At 41.1% G+C, this 21,037-nt stretch overlaps 1 protein-coding gene across 1 annotated transcript; it reads right to left on the minus strand.

Moving 5' to 3' along the window:
* Positions 1-1,484: 1,484 nt before the first annotated feature.
* On the minus strand, positions 1,485-19,867 carry LOC306791074 (brevican core protein-like). Its single transcript, XM_079287693.1, has 14 exons — positions 19,694-19,867; positions 13,685-13,764; positions 13,191-13,550; positions 12,755-12,929; positions 12,410-12,537; positions 11,977-12,270; positions 10,886-11,743; positions 7,940-10,090; positions 4,290-4,397; positions 4,035-4,193; positions 3,866-3,948; positions 3,073-3,217; positions 2,758-2,940; positions 1,485-2,172 (listed from the first exon to the last, which is right to left on the minus strand). Exons 1-14 carry the CDS (start codon positions 19,711-19,713, stop codon positions 2,051-2,053), a joined length of 4,866 nt encoding a protein of 1,621 aa, XP_079143819.1. The 5' UTR covers positions 19,714-19,867; the 3' UTR covers positions 1,485-2,050.
* Between the last annotated feature and the right edge of the window lie 1,170 nt (positions 19,868-21,037).

Below are 21,037 nucleotides of genomic sequence, written 5' to 3' on the forward strand. Positions count from 1 at the left end.
TAATGCAGTTTGGTTCAGTTGGAGTCAAAAGGGAGGTCTTCAAATCCCTTACAATCCCAAACCTCAAAAATATTGAATTAACAATCAGATAAAGCAGTGGATGTTGGACATTTTTGCTTAAATAATAAATAATAGCCTAATGCTATTCATTGACGATAAAAATGTATTGTAAAATGCATAGCTGTCTGAAGTATAACACAGAGTATAGGTTGTAGGTGTAACCTGAGGGATTCTGCTCATACAGCTGCAAACTATCTCATAAATTTTCATTCACTGACAAAAGACAGGCCCCTCATTTTCATTGCAGTAATAAAAGGCTTGTGTCATACACAATAAAGAATAAGAGCACATTCAAGTGTACAGTGAGTAAGTGGGGATACTGTCAGGTAAGGAAGTGTGTAGAACAAAGGGTTTGCACTTCTAATAACGTGATTGTGTCCATTTAATACAGAACACACAAGAATAATATTCAATGCTGAAGTATACAAGAAACAGAGGTAAATATTTTGTCTGGGCTCAGATGTTATATCAAACACTTCACTGTTCCCTGACATTTTGCCATCACTTTGCTACAGTTCCAACAAATCATGGACCACTGATGCCATCTGGTGGCAGAATTACCGTGGCCGCTGCTGTCACGTGCAGAACCCCTGCTGATTTGTAGCTGCTTTGGGAACAGATTCAAGTTTGTGTGATAAAATAAATGGTTTGAGGAGAGACAACAGCTGGCTCAGTCACCTGCTGCAGGTAGGTACGAGTTGAAGTTAACACAAACTACTGTGTTCTCTTCCTTATCACTGAAGGTGTCCCGGATGTACACTTGATAACTTTACCCGCAACAAACACGCATTTACAAACGCAATACTTACATTCTGTGTTTCTCGTGTTTTTCTCTCAATCTCCCTCAATTTCCTGGTCTGAGTGACGAAACCGTGACGCCACATTTCTGCTGCTGGTGGGCAGGTGTAGGCTCACACGTGCCTGACCTTAAATACCTTTTTGTTGTTGTTGCTCCTTGTTGCTTATACATTTATAATGCTTTAAGGAAATATTCATGAAATGACAACTACAGTTATTATTTTCTATTTCAGGCTAACAATTAATCCGTTTTTATTTACTTCTACGAATTTTAGTTTTGGTTTAAAATTATAACAAAGCTCATTGACGTTTATTTTTCACTGTTTGGAAGCACAATCACTATCTTCCACAAGGATTTCACCAAAATCCTCATTAGGTGCCACATTGCCTTTTTCTGTTAACACAGACCAGACACTACAGACATCCATCAGTAAAAAAAATTAAAATAAAAAATATATATCCAAAGGGGGTTTCTGCTGTTTTGTTAGTCGTTCTGGATGCTGGATGTCTATGAAATGAAGCCTGCACACAGTGCCAAGGGTAAAATAAGAGAAGAATTTATTCTTTGCTCTGTTCTACAAAACTTTATTACAACATAAAGCTGACGAACAAAACTGTGTCTGCTGGAAATAAAAGGTTTCTGTAAGGAGAATGCGGACAGCAGTAATCATGTGTGTTAATGAATATAATTATGTACAGTACTTATTGACTACTTTATAATTGACTTTGTGCTTTGGAATCATTCGATTCTTTGAGAAAGCAGGGAAAACATCTCGAACGAAGACATTTCTAAAGACATATAGCACCATTTTTATAAAAATATTCCATTACAACACCATAACGAGAACCGTTTTACTTGAAGCTGACTGTAATTTGGAGTTCCCACGTTTCTTCTTTCTACTTTAACCTATTTTTCACTCTGCTAGCACTACATTAAACCACAATACAATAGAAAATATTCTAAAGGACGTCAAAAAGTAGGAGTGTGTAACTCCATAAAAAGAAAAGAAAGCCTGTATGTGCACTGGGCTTCTTTGCTGAGAGGAAGCTTCAGTTTGTATCTATATGAGTCTGTGGTTCATATTGTCCTGTTTAAGCGTTCATTGGTAAAAGCATTTGATTCTTGGCACCTTGTCATGTTAAAACAACAGAATTTGAGAGGGAAGACAAGGAAGGAAAGCATGGCTGGCTTTTAAAACTTGATGTCCCAGTACTGTGGTGTCTCTTTAGTGGCTTCAAACCCGTCTTCAATGGCAGCAGAGTTGCCGTTGGTCTGTGACGTCACTTCAGGGTGTTGGGTTGGGCCTCCGGCCTCTGAAAGGTAATTCAATCAATCTATTCAGACTGGTCAAATAAGTATTTTCCATTTTTTCTTTTTGTCATCAAACTCCATTAAAAAGACTAGGGATGCAACAATATGACTTTTTAAGTCCCGATACAGATACCAGCCATGTGTTAGGCTGTCTCTCAACACTTTCAGACTTCCCACCCATCTGTGGCACTCAGATGCACATCTTTAACAGTGGGTCACAGTATAAAATAAAATGAAAATGTCACTCAGTGCAAAGGTGTGGTGCTTGTAATAGTTTTTGGTCAAAAGTGAAGCTCTAAGGTACACAGGAATAAGACTTTGGATACACCACGATTATTGTTAGTAGGATAAATAGTTGGTTTTGGACTTTTCAAGGGATTATTTTATAACGTGAAAAAAAGAATACCACCAGAACCCATTCAATATAAAAATTATTAAATGACTTGTGGCAGCTGAGACATATTGAATGTATCTTAGATAACACGCATCAGCCTCACAGTCACTGTGTCGCTTCATATCTGACTTATAGTACAGGAAGAATACTCTGTTAAGTTGTTTGTCAGGGTTATGATAATCTTTTATCTTACCAGGGATGCACAGGACCTGGGGCCTCTCCCACCTGCCTCCAGACAGACACCTGATCAGAGGAGTTAATCTCTGCTGGAAACCTTTGGCGCAGTGATAACGCACAACTGCGTTGGTCTCGTATCTCTGTCGACCTTTTCCAAAGATGGAGGCGTTTCGGACCTTGGGTGGTGGACCACATGAGGCTGTTGGAAGAGTTGAGACAAGTCGGGTCCTCATTGGGGCTGATGTATGATGGTGTAACAGCCCAAAATAACCACATGAGGGAGTTGAAACCATTAATGAGGAGCTCTAACTGTCTGATTTCTATTACTCACAGGTTCCTTTCTTGCAGGTATATGACAGGTGGTAGTTGCACGGTACGTCACTCCATCGTCCCTCATCGTGCCACACCATGACCACGCAGTCTTCACCAGACAGAAAATAGCTGTCAGGCTGCCCTTTGTACCAGTTCTCATACAGCTGTATGCATGAAGAGGAAAAACATGCGTTATAAATTGTAATGATAATAATTAATCAGAATCAGAACACGGAGAAGTAAATCCACAATATTAAAATGGTTCTAACACTTATTTCCTTATTATTTATGAAGTAGTATATGATAAATGTCGCACAACTTTAGAATTAATTCAATACCGTTTTTATATCATAAAAGGGGCATTAAATAAGTCATCACTCAGCCTGGCTGTTTTCCCAAAGCCTAAAATTCTGGTGTCAAAGTGAATGTGTGATCTTACCATGGGGTGTATCAAAATGACACACAAATAATGATGGAAAAAGGAGAATTCTAACATACAGTGTACAAATCAAAGGAGAACATTCCAATTATCGATTAAAGAAGAGGCTACTCCCACCATTCAATCCATTGAACTTCCTTATATATAGCTCAAGACATTGGGAAATATACTTATTTGTATGTGTAGTTTTACTTGAGTTGTAAAATCAGTGGAATGCCCCTTTAAAGTTCTTAATTTCTTTATAATATTAGACTTATTTGGACACCAACGTTTCTCTCCTGTGATGCATTGTGTGGTGTTGTGTTGCTCACACATATGAGTGGATTTATTTTGTATGAGCACAGTCACACTTGTGGTTTCTTGTATTGCTCACCATCGGGTTGCCATCAGACCAGCGGAAATCATCCTCAATGGTTTTATCATTCAAACCGGTCCACTGGTATTCTTTGTAGTTGTCTGGGGAGGAAAATAAGGCAGTTATGTTCAGTCCTCAAGATACACTTCTACAGGACAAAGCAACGTGTTCAACCTACTAAACCTACTGTTGATGTAACTCTGTTCCTCGGGGGTTATGACGGACACCAGATGAGCCCCCAGCATGCGACAGTGCTGCTCTGCGACCTCCCAGCTCAGGCGCTGGCTGAAGTGTCGGTAGCAGAAACCGTGGAACTTGTCCCAGCCTGGTTCACATCGCTCCAGGTCTGAAAACATCACAGAGGAGCGGAAGAAACAGCTTCTTAACTTGTTTGACAGACACAGCAGAAACAATTTCCACTGCAAGAAAGCAGAGAGCTCACCGGTCTGACAGAAGTCTCCTCCATATGATGGCAAACAGAGACATTGAATCTGGCCGTCCCGGTCAGTGCAGGTGCCTCCGTTGAGGCAGGGGTCGTTCACACAGGCAACTGGAACAAAACAGAGGACAACTTCAGGTAATTAGACTGCTGAAACTACATGAGAGCGCAGCCCACCGGATTTTATTATCTATTATTGTGTTTGAAGTATAAATATCAGCATAAAAAAAGGATTTGCTGCATCAAAATATTTGAGAAATGAAGATTGAAGTTAGAGGATGGAGTAAATGCGACTGCACATGTGTTCCAGTGAATTATACACATTTATAGAGATATATTAATATGAGCAAATCTAATAATCATGTTATACTGAAGGCCATCAAAAGGACATGTTGAAGCACCGGGAGCCACCTGCCAGCAGAGGACAAACGTCAGTGTCAAACTCCTCGGGTCGTCTGTCTTCTTTGGTACATCTCTGATACCTGTCTTCTTCTTCTTACACTCTTCATTAACAACAAACACTTTTAAATGGTACTTGTGTAAGGTGGAGCCCCAATGATGCCAAATATAACTACACAAAGACATAAAGGGACGGGTCATTTGAAACCGCAATACATTTTCCCGTTTTATAACCTGGTCTAGTCTATCCACAACATTTCAGTTTGATTTCAGTTTGGAGCTACATTCACCACAGCACATTACAGTGAATTGTATTTTGGTTGAAGGTGCCAAAACATTACACTAAAAAGAACTCCAAATACAAATAGACACAATTACACATGACAATCAACAGACCTTGTTGTGATCTGGTTAAGCATATCATCTGTACAGTATATGAAACATTTACAAGTGCACAATAGTGATAAAGACTTTGGTGTTGTTGGGGCTTTCCAGTCATAATTTCTTGGCGTTTAACATCATTTTTACTCGTTATCGCACCCTGTAATTCACGTAGGCTATCCCGTCAGTCTAATAACCTTTGTACATTTGTTTTACACTTGCATCTCTTCTTCCATGGTTTTAAAAATGATTGCACAGGACCATCATTCATAATTTGTGAAGTATGTTAACGAAACAGATTTAATCGCAAGAAAAGTGACCTGTGATAAGGCAGTTGTTTCGAAAAAAGCCTTGTAGTTTAAAGTCCTGAAGAAAAAGAGAGGATGGAGTTTAATTTTCTAAAACTGTAAAAGATTTTGAGGCATGTGTGTCCAAACTGAAATTAAACATTTTACAAGTAGATTTGGTTGATTTGCTTCCTTTGACACCCTATAAACAAGAGCTCTTTGGTGTCTGTAATTATACTGCACACTCACATCTTTTCTTTGGATCAGTGTGTGTGTGTGTGTGGAAGGTAATAACTGTTTTACACAAGTCAAATGAGAATCATGTGCCTTCAAAGTAAAACCCTCATTCCGTTTTGCTGAAAAATACACAACTGCGGTTAAGTATAAAAAAATTAAAACCTTGTGCTGTGACCCGTGTTGGCATCTCCACTTCGATTTTTTTGCACAGAAAGAAGAACCTTGGTTGAACTCTCAGCCCTTTCTGCTGAATGTCTGCATGATTTCTCTGTGTTAGTGTAGCTTGCTCAAACAGCACACGACAATAAATTGCCTGTAGGTAATTACGCGAGGTTAGTTATTTCTATTACTGAATGAATGAGTAGTGGCTTTCCTGTCTTAAAGTGCTGAGCCTACAGTCTTTTATCACCTCGAATAGTCCAATATTTAATCACCACTGCGCACCAAATTAAAGCTTAATGGAGGCACCGAAGTTGAGATTAAATGTGAAAAATTTGCAAAAGCGTTTGCACGCTCCAATCAGTGCAATATTAATTTACTGACACTGCAAGCTTTCTCTGTCTGAAAGCTTGTCTCAATAAATGAACATTTATGTGGATGCTTTTCCTGTTTTTTCATCACCATGACTAATATCATGTTGACAGTAAAAAAGTGTTTACATAGTGATATGTATACAATGCTGTATGTATAGTTGCAAAACAAATTGTACCTGCCACTGTAGATTAACTGGAGCTTGTTAGTAGTTCTGAGTTCAAATGTGAGATCATTCAGCGGATGTGAATCAGTGTGATGTACAGCATCACCACCATGTCGAACACAAAAAGATAATATGACCCCTGTTAAATGAAAATACATTGTTCATCACTCAAACGTATTGTATCAGATGCAGAACACTGAACGCATCTGTAAAGATGGAGCGAGCCTCATGCAGTGCCACTCTAGTTTGTTTGTGCATCATTTTAAGTTCTGTTCTGTTGCTATATGCACTTTAATGAGCACATGCGTTTTCCTATAATGAGATGTAACATATAAATAAAATCCAGAGTCTTGTTGTCTGATTAAAAAATTTGACGTTTAACTGCTAGCTGTGTTGAAAGGCAATTCCCTGGATGTATGCAAATGCTACGGAAGCCAATTTCTGCAGGAAAAAAAACAAAAAAGATGACACTGCAAAATAAAATGTAATATACTCACGATAAGATACTCAGGCAACATTCTGAGTGAGTGATAGCTTTTTTTACTTACCTTTAAATTTGTATTATGCCTAACTTGTTATTTTGAGGTTTTCTTGGCAGACATTGGCTTCCACACAATGCAACACACATTTTTAGTCGTAGGAACAAATAAAACATCTTACAGTTGACTAAAACGTTTGAGAGTTGGAACAGATTTATCAACAAAAAAACAAACATATATTCGTTGATTTTATCATTCTTACACCTAAATACACAATGCTGTACAAATCTTGGAAAATTATGATTACACAATAAAACATGACATGATAAACATTAATGACCCATAAAGTAGATTTAAAACAAACTTCTAAATGCTACCACTCAACAACCAATCAACATTTGTGCTTATCAACATAATAACACGTTGTGCTGTTTAAAATAGCAGTACAAGTCTAAAAATCTGAGCAAAAAGATTTTAAACACTTGATGTCCAGTTATGAATTAAATATAAAACGTTATTGCTGTTGCACTTATCAATGCTGTTGCGTTCAACATAATCGCTGTTACATTCCAGAGAAAAGTCACTTTATCAAGTTACTTCCAGATTACTGCGAAAGACTACTGCAAGTTAGCGAGAAGAAAGTAATTGGAAAGATAATTATTTGCACTTGGTGCACAGATGTATTATTTGCAAGTAAAATCTACTGATCAAGATAATGAGAAAAGCTTTACTAACGCCATCACCAAAACCATCCCTCTCGCAGAAAATCACTGTAGAAGAAGCACTGAAAGACTTATAAACATACCGGTATATTACAGTACTTCACAGAAGTCAGTCTTTGGATGAGGAAGAAAACATCATGCACCACAAGAGTGGACTGTTGACAAAAGTCAAATGGGAGCTGTCCCAGTGTGAGTATCTCGAAGGGGAGGTGGGGGATCACAAGGAGAGAAGTGAGGAGCATTTTAAGGGGAAGCGGGAGGAGTCAGAAGGGTGAGTGGGCTTTCTGAGACAACAAGTGAAACAAATGTGGGAAGTCATTTGAAAAAGGAGGGGAGGTGTTTTACAGAAAATGGAGCAGAGGCAGGTTGAGGACAGATCGGGGATTTTAGTGCATCATTGCATCGAGTAGCAAGAGGGCGGTTAGGCTGATGAGAGTGGCTTTAACATTACCTGAAGCTTTCCCAGTCCCGCCTACAGCTGCCCTCTCATTGGGCAAGATAAGAAGGGTGGGCGGCTGGGTGAGACTAAACTCAACATCCACCAGACCTTGATCCACTGGTGGTATGAAGGTTGACACCTTCCGGGGCTCAGCCGTCTTGTGGAACACATTTGGTGCTGAGGTGGTAGGGCTCCAAGTGCGTCTGGACCAGTGTTTGGTGGACGTGATGGTGGTCTTTGTGGTAGCAGCAGTGGGTTTTGTACTCGAGGAGGAATCTAGAGCTGCTGTGGAGGTCATGGGGGAGTTTATTCCGCTGTACTCTAGATCACTCACAGAATCGAGTGGAAAGACGGTAAAGTCCTCCTCAAAGGTTGGGTCAACGTTAGCTTCTTCTTCAAGGATTGGGACAACATAAACATTTTCTACAAGGGTTGGGGCAACACTAGCTTCTTCTCCAAGAGTTTGGGCAACATTCACTTTTTCTACAAGGGTTGGGGCAACACTAGCTTCATCCTCAAGGGTTGGGTCAACATAAACATTTTCTACAAGGGTTGGGGCAACACTAGCTTCATCCTCAAGGGTTGGGTCAACATAAACATTTTCTACAAGGGTTGGGGCAACACTAGCTTCATCCTCAAGGGTTGGGTCAACATTAACTTTTTCCACAAGGGTTGGGGCAACACCAGCTTCTTCTCCAAGAGTTTGGGCAACATTCACTTTTTCTACAAGGGTTGGGGCAACACTAGCTTCTTCTCCAAGAGTTTGGGCAACATTAACTTTTTCTACAAGGGTTGGGGCAACACTAGCTTCTTCTCCAAGAGTTTGGGCAACATTAACTTTTTCTACAAGGGTTGGGGCAACACTAGCTTCTTCTCCAAGAGTTTGGGCAACATTAACTTTTTCTACAAGGGTTGGGGCAACACTAGCTTCTTCTCCAAGAGTTTGGGCAACATTCACTTTTTCTACAAGGGTTGGGGCAACACTAGCTTCTTCTCCAAGAGTTTGGGCAACATTCACTTTTTCTACAAGGGTTGGGGCAACACTAGCTTCTTCTCCAAGAGTTTGGGCAACATTCACTTTTTCTACAAGGGTTGGGGCAACACTAGCTTCTTCTTCAAGAGTTTGGGCAACATTAACTTTTTCTACAAGGTTTGGGGCAACGCTAGCTTCTCCTTCAAGGGCAAGGGTTGAAGCAATATGAGTTTCTTCTTCATGGGTTGGGGCAATGCCAGCTTCTCCTCCAAGAGTTGGTGCAACATTATCTTTTTCTTCAAGGTTTGGGGCAATGCTATATTCTTCTTCAAGGATTGAGGCAACACTAGCTCCTTCTCCAAGAGTTGGTACAACATTATTGTTTTGTTCAAGGGTTTGGGCAACATTAACTTCTTTTATAAGGACTGGGGAAACATTCGCTTCTTTTTCAAGGGTTGGAGCAACTTTAGATTCTTCTTCAAGGGCAAGGGTTGGCGCAATATTCATTTCTTCCTCAAGGGTTGGGGCAATGTTTGCTTCTTCTTCAAGTGAAAAGAAAACGTGACCTTCAAGAGTTGGGAAAACTGTCATGTCTTCTTCAAGGGTTGAGGTAACTGTAACTTCCTCTTCAATGATTCGGCTAACTTTAACATCCTCTTCATTGGTTGGATCAAGTTTAATGTCTTCTCCAAGGATTGCAGTAACTGTAGCAAGTTCATCTCCACTTGCCTCTTCATACCCAGTGGTCGTAGTATCCAAATACACTCTGTAACCTGATGTTCGATACCATGCTGTGGAGGAATCAGTAGGCAACTGAGAGGAGGTCGACCCCTCCGGAGACTCAGTGGTAGCTAAACTTAATCCAGAAACAAGGTTGTCTTCCGACATTGTCAGGTGCAGCTGTTTTTCTTCGCTTTCCAGAGTGACCGTGTCTTCAATTTCTAAGCTTGTACTTCCCTCCTGTCTAGAAATGGAGGACTCCCACAACTGTGGTGCTGTGGAGAAGATATCCAAGCCCACTTTGTCGGAGTGGCGTGACCCAGACGGAAGGGTCAAATCAGGGAGTGCTGTCCGAGGCTCAGTAGAAGCACTGCTAGCCGAAGTAGAAAGTGACGCATGAGTGGTGAAGCCGGAAGTAGAAGAATCTGATGTGTAGATGAAGCTGACCGCTTCCATGTCAAGGTCACGCTCTAAGAAAGAGTACAACACATTTTTAGTGTTGTGAATATTAAGGGTAAAGTTTGTTCATTTTGGAAATACCCTGATTTTCTAACTTGCCAAGAGTTCGATGAGAAAACCGACACCTCCCTCATATCTGTATGTATGAATCTACAGCCAGCAACCACTTAGCTTTGCTTAGCACAAAGCCTGGAAACAGGGTGAAACAGCTTGCTAGGCTCTGTCAAAATACCCCTTTCAGCACCTCTAAAGCTCACTAATAAACACGTTATATCCAGGCTGCGTAATCCGTACAAAAAACGGAGTTAAAATATCAAGTTGAAGGGGGAGGTGTTACAAGAGATTGTATGCTGAACTACTTCTTAACCAGCTGCGGTAACTATATGATGTCTCTGCTGGTTGTCTGGCACCCTCACAGTGGTACGACACTCGCGTAAGTCACTCCTTCCAGTCAAGAAATAGGCCGCCACATAAACCCCCTTAACACAGAAATGTGCCATTCTTACACATCATTTTTCGACTGAATAAAAAACAAGATATAACATGTTATTTCGTGAGTTTTAGAGGCTCTAGTAGCTGGATAATATTATCTTCGGACAGAGCCAGCTAGCTGTTTCCTGTCTTTATGCTAAGCTAACATAACTGCCAGTTGATTGTAGCTTCATATTTACCGTACAGACACAAGAGTGATATTAACTCTCAAGAGTGTGAATAAGTTTATTTCCCAAAATGTTGAACGATTCATCCAATATATTGATGTGTGTTCTTTTGTAAAACTTAGAAACAAAAAATGATGCTCAACATACCTTGAGAAATATCTCCAGAGCCATCTAGATGGGCCCACAATGAGGTGAGCTCCATGATGGTAGATTTTGTAGTTTGTGCTGGTTGTGTCGTAAGTTCTTCTTCTTTTGAGGCCTGAGTTGAGAGAAACACCTGCACAGGATTTTCTACTGTTTCCTCCTCCAGCTTCACCTGAACCATGGGGTCAAGGGTCATAGAGGTTACCTCCCAGAGACTCTCCTCTTGAGTATGATTGCTGTGTGTCTCGCTGTAATTGGCTTGGAATCTGTCAAAATCCAAAATGGTCTCTTGCATTTCTTGCAAATCCTTTAGCCTTGAAGATGTATTCTCCTCAGGATGTGTATCTGGAACTGTCTGGTTATGTGTGTGAGATTCATATGATGATTCGGGAAACCCTGTGGTGCTTTCAGGCTCAGATTGATAAAAGGTGAAGTTCAAGTTGTGGTGGGAATCTGTCTCATTGTAAACACTGGGCAGTAATGACGTGTTTTGTGGTGAATCATAGGTTTCTGTGGTGCTGAAAGTGGTGTTCATCAGTGCTGTAGGATGCTGGGAGCTCATTTCTGTAGGAGATGAAGTTTCATTCAATCCCTGGAGGAGGTCCAGTGCAGGTGTTGTGTTTATATCGGGCGCTGTTGTGTCTGATACAACTGTTGGGTGCATGTCAACCAGCTTTTCCTTAGAAGAGAAAAAGGGAAACGCTTCGAGCACTCTTTGAGCTTTGAGCTCCACCTGTTCTACATGTTGGTTTAGTTGCAGCTCTTGATCTGTTTCCATAAGGATTACGACATCTTGTCCAATGTCCTCAGGCTCTGTGGGCACATTGTCCATGGGAGAGTCGGTGGGAGTATTTCTATTATCTGTAGAGGACAGATAAGGGATTCAAAATATGATTCAAGAAATATACTTGAATCTTTGATTCAAACATTTTGTCCAACTCCTTACAGTTACATTTACATACACATGCATTGTAAATAACTAACATTTACATGTACCTGAATGTCCATTTTTGTATGCATATCCAATGCATGTTTGACATGTAGATTTAATTCTATTTTATGCACAATAACTTTATGAGAAACTAAATACTCACGTCTGAAACAATACACGTCATGAAGGCTGGACGGCTGTGGGAAGCCAGTTTGGTTGCTGAAGCGGTAGAGGGTTTTGACGCCTGGCTGAGTTCCTCCGCAGCGCTCTCTAGGGACGATGATGGGGTAGCGCACACTGCCATCAGACAGCCAGCCAGGGCTGCAACGATCCAGACCTTCACTCCATGCTAAGTACAGCTGAGCTGTTGTAGCCAACTCTGCTCCTGCTGCTCTGCAGTATGATTGTGCCTCATCAAATGACAGCTGCTGTGGGATGGAGTCATGAAACACCTCCCCTACAAACACAAAATATTCTAAATGTTTACATTTCTCACACTTCGTTTACATAAATAATGCCTGATATATTCCAGAATCAGAATTGGCCTAAAAGATGAGTCTGGCTTTAGTCATAGTAATAGGTATCATTATTTATACCATCAGTTTCCTCCACATAGCAGTAAACATCAAACAGATCATCTGGATCCATCGTCCCGTAGTTTCTCACGCCTGGTTGGCCATTCATGTCTCCATAGCAACCTTCACGGGGCACTTGGATTGGGTACCTGCCCGAATGGAAACAATCCGCATTTCTCGTGAAAACTTTTCCAAACTTGAATTTAAATTCTAGAGGAGATCCTGTATACTTTACATATGTACCAAACACAATTCAGCTTGAATTTTGGGGAGATGTGAATGAAAGGTTTAGAATGTTTTTTGTTAAACAATGAGGTGCAGCCATTACAGTAAAGCATAGGTTTGAGCTGAGATCTGATGAGATACCTGACAGACTGGTCTGCCAGCCAGCCTGCATCACACTGTTCGTAGCCATCATAATAAGCCGCCAGCAGCTGGTCAGGAGTCGTGATTTGTGCCCCGATGGCCTCACAAGCCCTCTGCGCCTGATGGAAGGAAAACGCATAGCGACCCAAAGCATCCCTGTAGTGGAATACAACACCTAAACACACACAAATAAGCACATACATAAAGTCAGATTATACAAAACGCTCGTTTACCAACAGTGTATTACCAGTAAATGTCAATTTATGATGTAAGATTTGCCCGTCGATGTAACAAAATGACTCAAATGTTTTGTAACAGACAGATTAGAATCAAAGCAGATCATATCCTGATGATGATCACACCCTATGTCTCCTTTATATTCATCTGAATCTTGCCAAACGTCAGTCACGATGATCCACGTGTTTCATTTAGTTACCTTTCACCTTGAGTTGCACGAGGTCGCTGGCGTCCTCCAGGCCTTGCTGCACCTCGCAGCGATAGTGGCCCGAGTCGCTGGAGCGTAAATCTCCCAACCACAGCGACAGATCATCGGGGGAGGAAGTGTAGTTGAGCCAGGCAGCGCGGTCTCTGTACGCCTCGTTGACCTTCACTCTTTGACCACGCGCCACCAAGATCTGCGTCTCCACACCACCGGACACCACAGTCCACTTGACCCGCGGTGCAACGGGGGAGGAAGAGGACAGAGACACCAAGCAAGGGATGGAGATGGAGCTGCCCAGTGAGGCGGAAACAGGACCCGAGTAAGGGATGTTCACCTGGAGCTGCTGGACATCATCTGCAGGAGGGGGGGGGGGGAATGACAGAGCATGAAGAACAGAGTGGCACGTGGGAATGGCGATCTTACTTTTAAATGCACCTTTGTGTGAATGAATACTGACAGTTAGGAATAATGGGAAAATGCAGACGTACCAAATGTTGATGATGTTTGTGTGGGGAAGGCCAGAGTGAGGCGGCAGACTGCAATGAGTAGTGGAAGTATTTGGACATGTCTAAGGAGATAAAGAGGAAAACACAAGATGATATTATCATTCGATCAAATTTAACAGACATAAAGATCAACAAAACGTTCCTGTTGAAAACGCAGCGAAAGAAAGGACACAACAATGACAGATAATTTCTCCTTATCAGTTTCCAATTTCACACATGTTTAACCTTTAATAGGCAGAGCGGTTGCAGGTACTGGAAGTCATATATTGTGTTGATTCAGCTCCACCTGATTTATCTTAACAGTAAAGGTCACAAGCTGCACACCTTTGTGCTTCCTTCACTGCAGCAGCCACTACTGGGGTTTTAGCTTTACACACGTATTGATATGTAGCTGAGTGAAGAGACCGATTCAAGGTTACTCTGTAATGCTCTGACTTTGAGACATTTATTATTTGCATCTGATATGATTATGCTTTTGTGATACTGTTTAGTTACTGTTGAATTGTACAAATACATAACATACAAAGAAAATCTTTATGGATTTAGGTTAAAAATCCCATAAAACGGAGGGATTTAGACCTGAAGGTTATCTTAGGAGAAGAACAATATAAACAAGTTCAACATAAATCTGCCTTTGGGAGTAGATGTCATTAAATCAAGACTAAGAGTCTACAGTCATGCTAACAGATCTGTGAGACTGTACGTAAGCACAGTAAATGCTAATACTCAGAGGAATATTAATGTCTCTACACAGTTTTTTATGGCAATCCATCCAATAGTTATTGAGATATTACAGTCTGAATTATAGTGGTGGAAAATAAAAATAAAGATTATACCTGTAATGGTCATACTTTGTAAAGATATAAAACAGCATTTAAATTATACCAAGAGGTGTTTTATATTTGACCATTTCTTGCTGCTTTGAATGGAGTGGAACATTTTTATCTATTTTATTAGTATATTTGACAGGGACAATGTTCATTGATCAACATAAAAAAGAAGAATAAATAAGCCAAAATTAGTCCACAAGTCTAATTTCCATCGGTTTGTCTCTGGGCTGATGCTAAAAAGGCATCCTAAAAATAGAATAAAATGAAATATTGTCAAAAACACCTCTCAGTGTAAAGCAATAAAATGCAACAGAGACTCAAGCATCCAAAATGAATATAAAGTTGAACCTCTCCCAAACATTTTCAACAAAAACTGAATATCATAACTTCATAATGGAAGGATTTGTTGGACTGTTTTGTTAGACTGCATTAGTTTTAGCCAGGTTAGAAACTGACAACTGAGTTTGTATATTTTGTACAGTTGAAGAAAATGATATAAACCAGTGTAAAACACAAACACATACAATGACATCTCGTATCTCAAAGCTCCACTATGAAGTATAAAAGAGCAGCTTCTCTGGTTTTCAAAGGGAAGCTGGGAGCACAGGCTCCTGACCACAAGCTGGTCATCACCTCCGGGAGCTAATGACACGGCGTCTCAGCGCAGCGGCATCCTGCCAGCTCGCCGTCACCAGTCTGGCCCTGTTATTAACCCAGCAGGCCCGGCAGGGCGCTCACAGTGACCTCACACAACCTCCTGAAGCTGCAAATGTTCATTCGTCATTAAAAAGCAAAAATGCCCAAAATTAAGATTGTAAACGAAATATATTTGCATATCGGCCTGTTTTATGGACAAAACAAGCCTCATGAAGACGTCAACTTGGGCTTAAGAAAATTGTAAGAGGTAGTTTTCACTGTTTTATGACACAAAGAAAAAGTACAACAAAATGTATTAAGTGACTGTCAGAGATATGTCATGATATCATTGTATCATTATGCATTAACATGCAATAAGTACTTCAATGTAGTTACTTTTGGGTGGTTTTTATTCATATTTTATTTATTTTTTTGCACAGAGAAACATTAACTCTAGAGAGAGAGAGAGAGAGAGAGAAGTAAAGTAAAAAGTATTAATACTAAGGTCAGAACCACAGAAGCGAGGAAAAAGCTAAATAAGCATGGATAAGCTTTTCTCCGTCGGTATATCAAACACATGGGCACAAACACAGCTCGCTAACTTGTGTCAGATTAAATGGCCTTCTTTGATGGCAGAATAATTGTTGTCTGTTTCCTCAGCCAGCTGGGTGGACTCCACGGGGCTGGTATCACTATTAGTATTCTTGACGAGAAAACGTCTCACAAAAAGCGAGCAGTGGGCCAGGAGGACAGCTGCACACTGTGCTTTCACTTCAGGCCGACTCCCTTACAAAAGGCCTCGGAGGAAAATTAAAGGACGGGGCACTGGCACACTTGCTTGCTTTTTTTTCTCCCTCCTTTCTCTCGCTTCTTTTCAAGGATGGAAAAGGAAATTTCAAACCACTAAGAATCGTTCTGAAGCAGGCTTTGTACAAAAGGCCACATAAAGACACTGCACACTGTTTCAAATGGTATCACTGCTATGAGAGTGGGCTTGTGCATGAGCTGTGTTTGTGCATTCACACTGATGACAGAGGAGAAAATCCTGCTGCTGATTATTTTTGAGACTTTTTTCGATCATAAAGTCTTTGGTCTCGTCGTCACCAGCCACTCTGTAGCTCTGCTCTTTGTAATGAGAGTAACACTGAAGACAAGTCAAGCTAAAAATCAATGCCACCCACTGCATTGACAAGTCTAGAAACTGCAGCCAATGCATTATTCACAAGCAGAACGAATCCAGTCTCCTCCTCCTGCAGAAACATACAAGTAAGCAAAAGAAGACTGACATCGGTCAAAACCACATTAGCCGCCATATCCTACCCTTAACGTTTTCAACTTTAAATTGCAATGAAATGAATAAATAGTGAATAAAGAACATGAAGTCAGATGCTGAGATCTCTGTCAGTGCTGCACTGACAACTAAAGCTTGCTCACTACATCTCGTGGGTGGCCTCTGCAGTACTCTGTCTGCATCGAGGTCATCTCAGGCAAACTTCTTTTCCCCTAACAAGCTGAATAATAACTCCTGATCTCAGTTTGGCCAGGTCAAACACACAGAGACAGTGAGCTCTTTGGAGCGCTGAGCTGGGACTGCATTTGGCAGTGAGGAGTATGATAAAATACAAGTAGGGATCTCCTAAAATGCACAGTAATCAGGTTTTAAAAGGTAGAAGTCCACTCTGGTATAACTTTCTGTCCACCACATGAGTGTTGCGGCTTTATTTCTACAAACATCAACAAGGCTGTGGTTACATGGTACGGAGATCAAACTGAAGATACATAGGAATTAAGTGCAACATAGTTTTAAACAAACTTTCTGATTTATGACATGATTTATAAGTTTGGTCTTAAAAGTTAATTTCATGGGCAGTTTAGGCAGTACTTTGGCACATGTTCTTTCTTACATTTAAAATGTGACAGTCGGCTCTCCTTACTCTCTTCTACTTTATCCACTTTTATTACTTAGTAGAAAACTTCTGATCTAAAATCAAAGGTTTTCAGAAGTGGCTAGGCTAATGTAGCATTTGGGTCACTTGGATCATTTCCCATCAACATCTGTGCCATGTCTTTTTCTTAAATTCTACTCTGAATTTTGAAAATCTGACTGCACAGAACATTTGTCTTTCAGAATTTGACAAATATTTTGCATATTAGAGCTCGGTTTATTTTATTCCTGTTTATCTAAGTCTATGTAGGTAAAGGTCTGATTTCTGGTCGACAAACTGATGTTAAGAATTCACCTGGGACAGATTAAAAGTGTCAAAAGAGGACAGAACAAGGATCAGATGCTCCTCCTCTGTAAGACTGACACACCATAGACCAGATATTTCAAAAGCATCTACGCTGATGACAATTTGTCTCGTAACCACCAGAAACAAATCCCCCATGAATCTTCTTTACATACAAACTGAAGTTCAGAGACAACCCAGATGTTGTGCATCATCTCAGTAATGAACACTGAGTTCTCCACAGCAAAGTAAGCTGCCCTAACAGGGTCTATTCACTCAACACCACTCCTCCAACTCTCTGCACCATCAAACGTAACACCTCCACACATCCGATGAGCTGCTCTCACTCAAAGGGAACCTTCCCACGTCCCGAACCGCGCAGACATCTCCGATAAACCCACTGTCTGTCCCCCAACAAGATGACCAATTTGGAAAAGCCACCCAGTAGATGATTCACCACCCAACGTGCCTGGGAACGAGTCGAAGGATCAAACAAACACCTCGTCTCAGACCTGACTCAGCAAATCCGTGGACTGACCACAGCCCATGCTTGGCAAGCTCATTATAAGCCATGCAAAACCGTACATTGAGTAGAATGGGTGGCAATGTATTAACTACTAAAGTGCTTATTCAAGAACTCTTTAGTTTGAAGTCCACTATTCCGACACCAGCGCTCAATGATTCAAAATCCGCTTCATTGTCCCAACAAATCCAAACGTGGCCAGTGGCTGTAACACTCACTAGCTGGTTGACTACTACAGCATTTAGGATGGTTAACTATGTATAAGGAACCAAACGGCCTGACTCCAGTTTAGGTGGTGGAATTTTAAACTCCATCTTCTTTGGGGACAGAACACAAAATGTATATTTAGAAACTTCTTCAACTTCAGCTTCAACACAGACTTGTAATTATTTAATACAAATGCAGTATTATTCTGCACCAGAACAGCAATTTTACTGTGTTGCCCGACCTTATATACTCGGGCTGAATTGCCATTTTGTTTTCACCTTTTTTTGAAAATAATTTATTGTGATAAATGTAGTCACTGGAAAATATTGAAGATGTACAAACAAAAAAGTACAAACATGAAAAATAAAAATAATATAAATTCTTCCGACTAGAACTCAGTTGTCATCCTGCCAAAGAACTGTTCCAACTTCATCCATTCTCCCTGCAGCTGTTTGGGCACCAGCTTCAACGTCATACCTGCTACCAGCAGTAGGTTCCCTTGTCCTGGCTGCTATGCAACATGTGCCACACCATCACAGACAATTTATATGTTATTTACTGAATTTCAGAGCATTTGTAAAATAGTGTGAAATCTTCTCTAGATATTCAGTGTTAATAAGGTAAGTGACAAAATTGACGTTTAATCAAGTGACACTTTACTGAGCATCTGCTTTTATTATGCTGTTGTGCATCAACACTCAACCAGCAAAATAAAATTGTAATGGTTTAGAATCTCGCCAAAGATTTCATTTGGTGGTCAAGGGCTGCTGTTAACATTTTGATCAGAAATTAGAAAATAACCATATCAGCGCTGTTTGACATGCTCCACTGACTCATATGAGAGCCACTGGACCATCAAGTGAAGGAGGGAAAATTCTGAAGTCAGCTTTCTCTCTTTTACTGTACCTCTACCTCTCCATTAGTGAAATATACCTGAACCCTGAGGTGGAAACAGTGAGCGGAAGAGGCTAAATGTGCACGTAAGACAAAAAAGCTGGCTTCTTGTGTCTCCTGCAGGGCACGGAAGCAACATTTCAGCATTCATGCTTAACTGCCAGAGGAAATAGCATTGCAGTGGTGTTGCTTTCTATAAATGCAGAGGGCAGTAAGCTAATGCTGTCCGTTTTTCATGCAGTTTCACAGACATGTCCATGCTCACCTGTGTGAAAATAATCATTACAACGCCTCACATAATCATGGGGACTGACGATGAGTAGGTGGAAGAGGCAAACAGGACATGCTGTTGTAAAACACAGTGGGAGGTTCATGTTGTGCAAGAAAACCAAAAATAAAAAAAAATACACAAAGTGAATTAGATGAAAGTTGTACTTAACTAAGTGCGTCAGTTCCAGGAATTGGCATTTTCTGGGGAGAAAATGAACCACTGCTCATAATTTCAGGACCTCCTCTGAGGACAGCAACTACTGCAAAGCAGCTGACTAACGAGAGTCATTTTTTTAAATTACACCATCATTTAAAACGACTTTAAATTCAAAAGAACTTGGACCGCAGCAACTGCGCATCATTGGGAGAGCAGACCAAACACACACACACACACAAAACCTACCGGCTTCTTGTCAGCAGCATTTCAGCGGATGCAGTATGGGCTGACTTCTCGGCTGTTAAAAGTCTTTTCTGTCAGCTCCGCTCCGCTTGCTGCAGTGCGACTGTCCTGTTGGGAGGAAAGCGGCTCTGGGTGCTCTGCGCAGGTACGAGGAGAGTTGGGACTGCTGTCTGAACGAGTCCGACGCTTGGAGAGAAGAGGAGGGAGTTGGGAGAAAGTGAAGCCAGATATGAAATCCTGAACTGCCCACTTTTTCACCCAACAATCGGGATGGAGATGGCGCATGCCTGTCAAATGGGATTGGGAGGGGTGACATCTAAAATAGCCGATGTTATAGGCTATGAAGTCAGGAGAGATGGCCTATGTGTTATTTATTGATTTGATTTTTTGACAAATGCATTGAGCGTCACTTGGAGTCGTCGCAGCAGCAACACGGAGCTGCTGATTCTGCTGCTGCTGCAGGTACTGTATTGCAGTCACCTGTTCTGGGGGAGGAGGGTGAGTATCACCTCCCCTACAGCAGTTAAGTGGACTATTGGTCCTCTTAAATCACCTCGAAGAACTTTGCATGTATCACCAGCGGTTTGCAGCATCCTGCAGAGGAAACGGTCCCTGTGCAGACCTGTCAGTTATCAACTTCAATCAGCAGGGTGTGTTTGACAGCAGCATTTCATTTTAGACCCATGAACTCAATGCAGTATGTCCAGGAATAAACATAAAGTCACAGCGATAGTTATTTAACAGCACCAAATATGCTTCAATAGCATAACAAATATATCTATTTCATATACAAACACATCAATTATCTTTTAAGTTGTTGTTGTTGACTAATGGTGAATGATACAACAAGCTCAGTGTTCATATAAATGCTGCTGAAGATCAATCAAGCAGGCATGCCTGGTCCCATCCATGGCCAGCTTAACCTCGGGGCCTCTTTGACCACGTCTCCACGCCACCCAATTTCTTTTCTCCGTACATCCTGTCATCTTCAAGTAAACATATTGAAGACATTGGAATTAACACACAAAGCTAAGAGTGGTTAAAAATGGCAAACGCAGGATGAAAAGCCTGGTTTCACAGAGTTCACACGGGGCTGACGTTGCACACCGTCTGTCTCTCCTGGACGATATTCGCGGTGTTGCACTCGTTGGTACAAACAATGTGACGGAAGTAGTTTAAAGAATGAAAGAAGAACTTGAGAGAGAAATTCAAATCCTGCCGACTGTTTCAGTAATCACGCTGTTCAGACAAGCTCTTTGTTGGAAGCATATTCACACCGTTAACCTGTCAGTTGGGGCTCCGGAGCAGGTGTCCACCCTGCTCAGTCAATAATCCAGCTCTGGTGCT

This window comes from Melanostigma gelatinosum, assembly GCF_949748355.1.
Source record: "Melanostigma gelatinosum genome assembly, chromosome: 17".
In the NCBI taxonomy this organism is placed as follows: Eukaryota; Metazoa; Chordata; class Actinopteri; order Perciformes; family Zoarcidae; genus Melanostigma; species Melanostigma gelatinosum.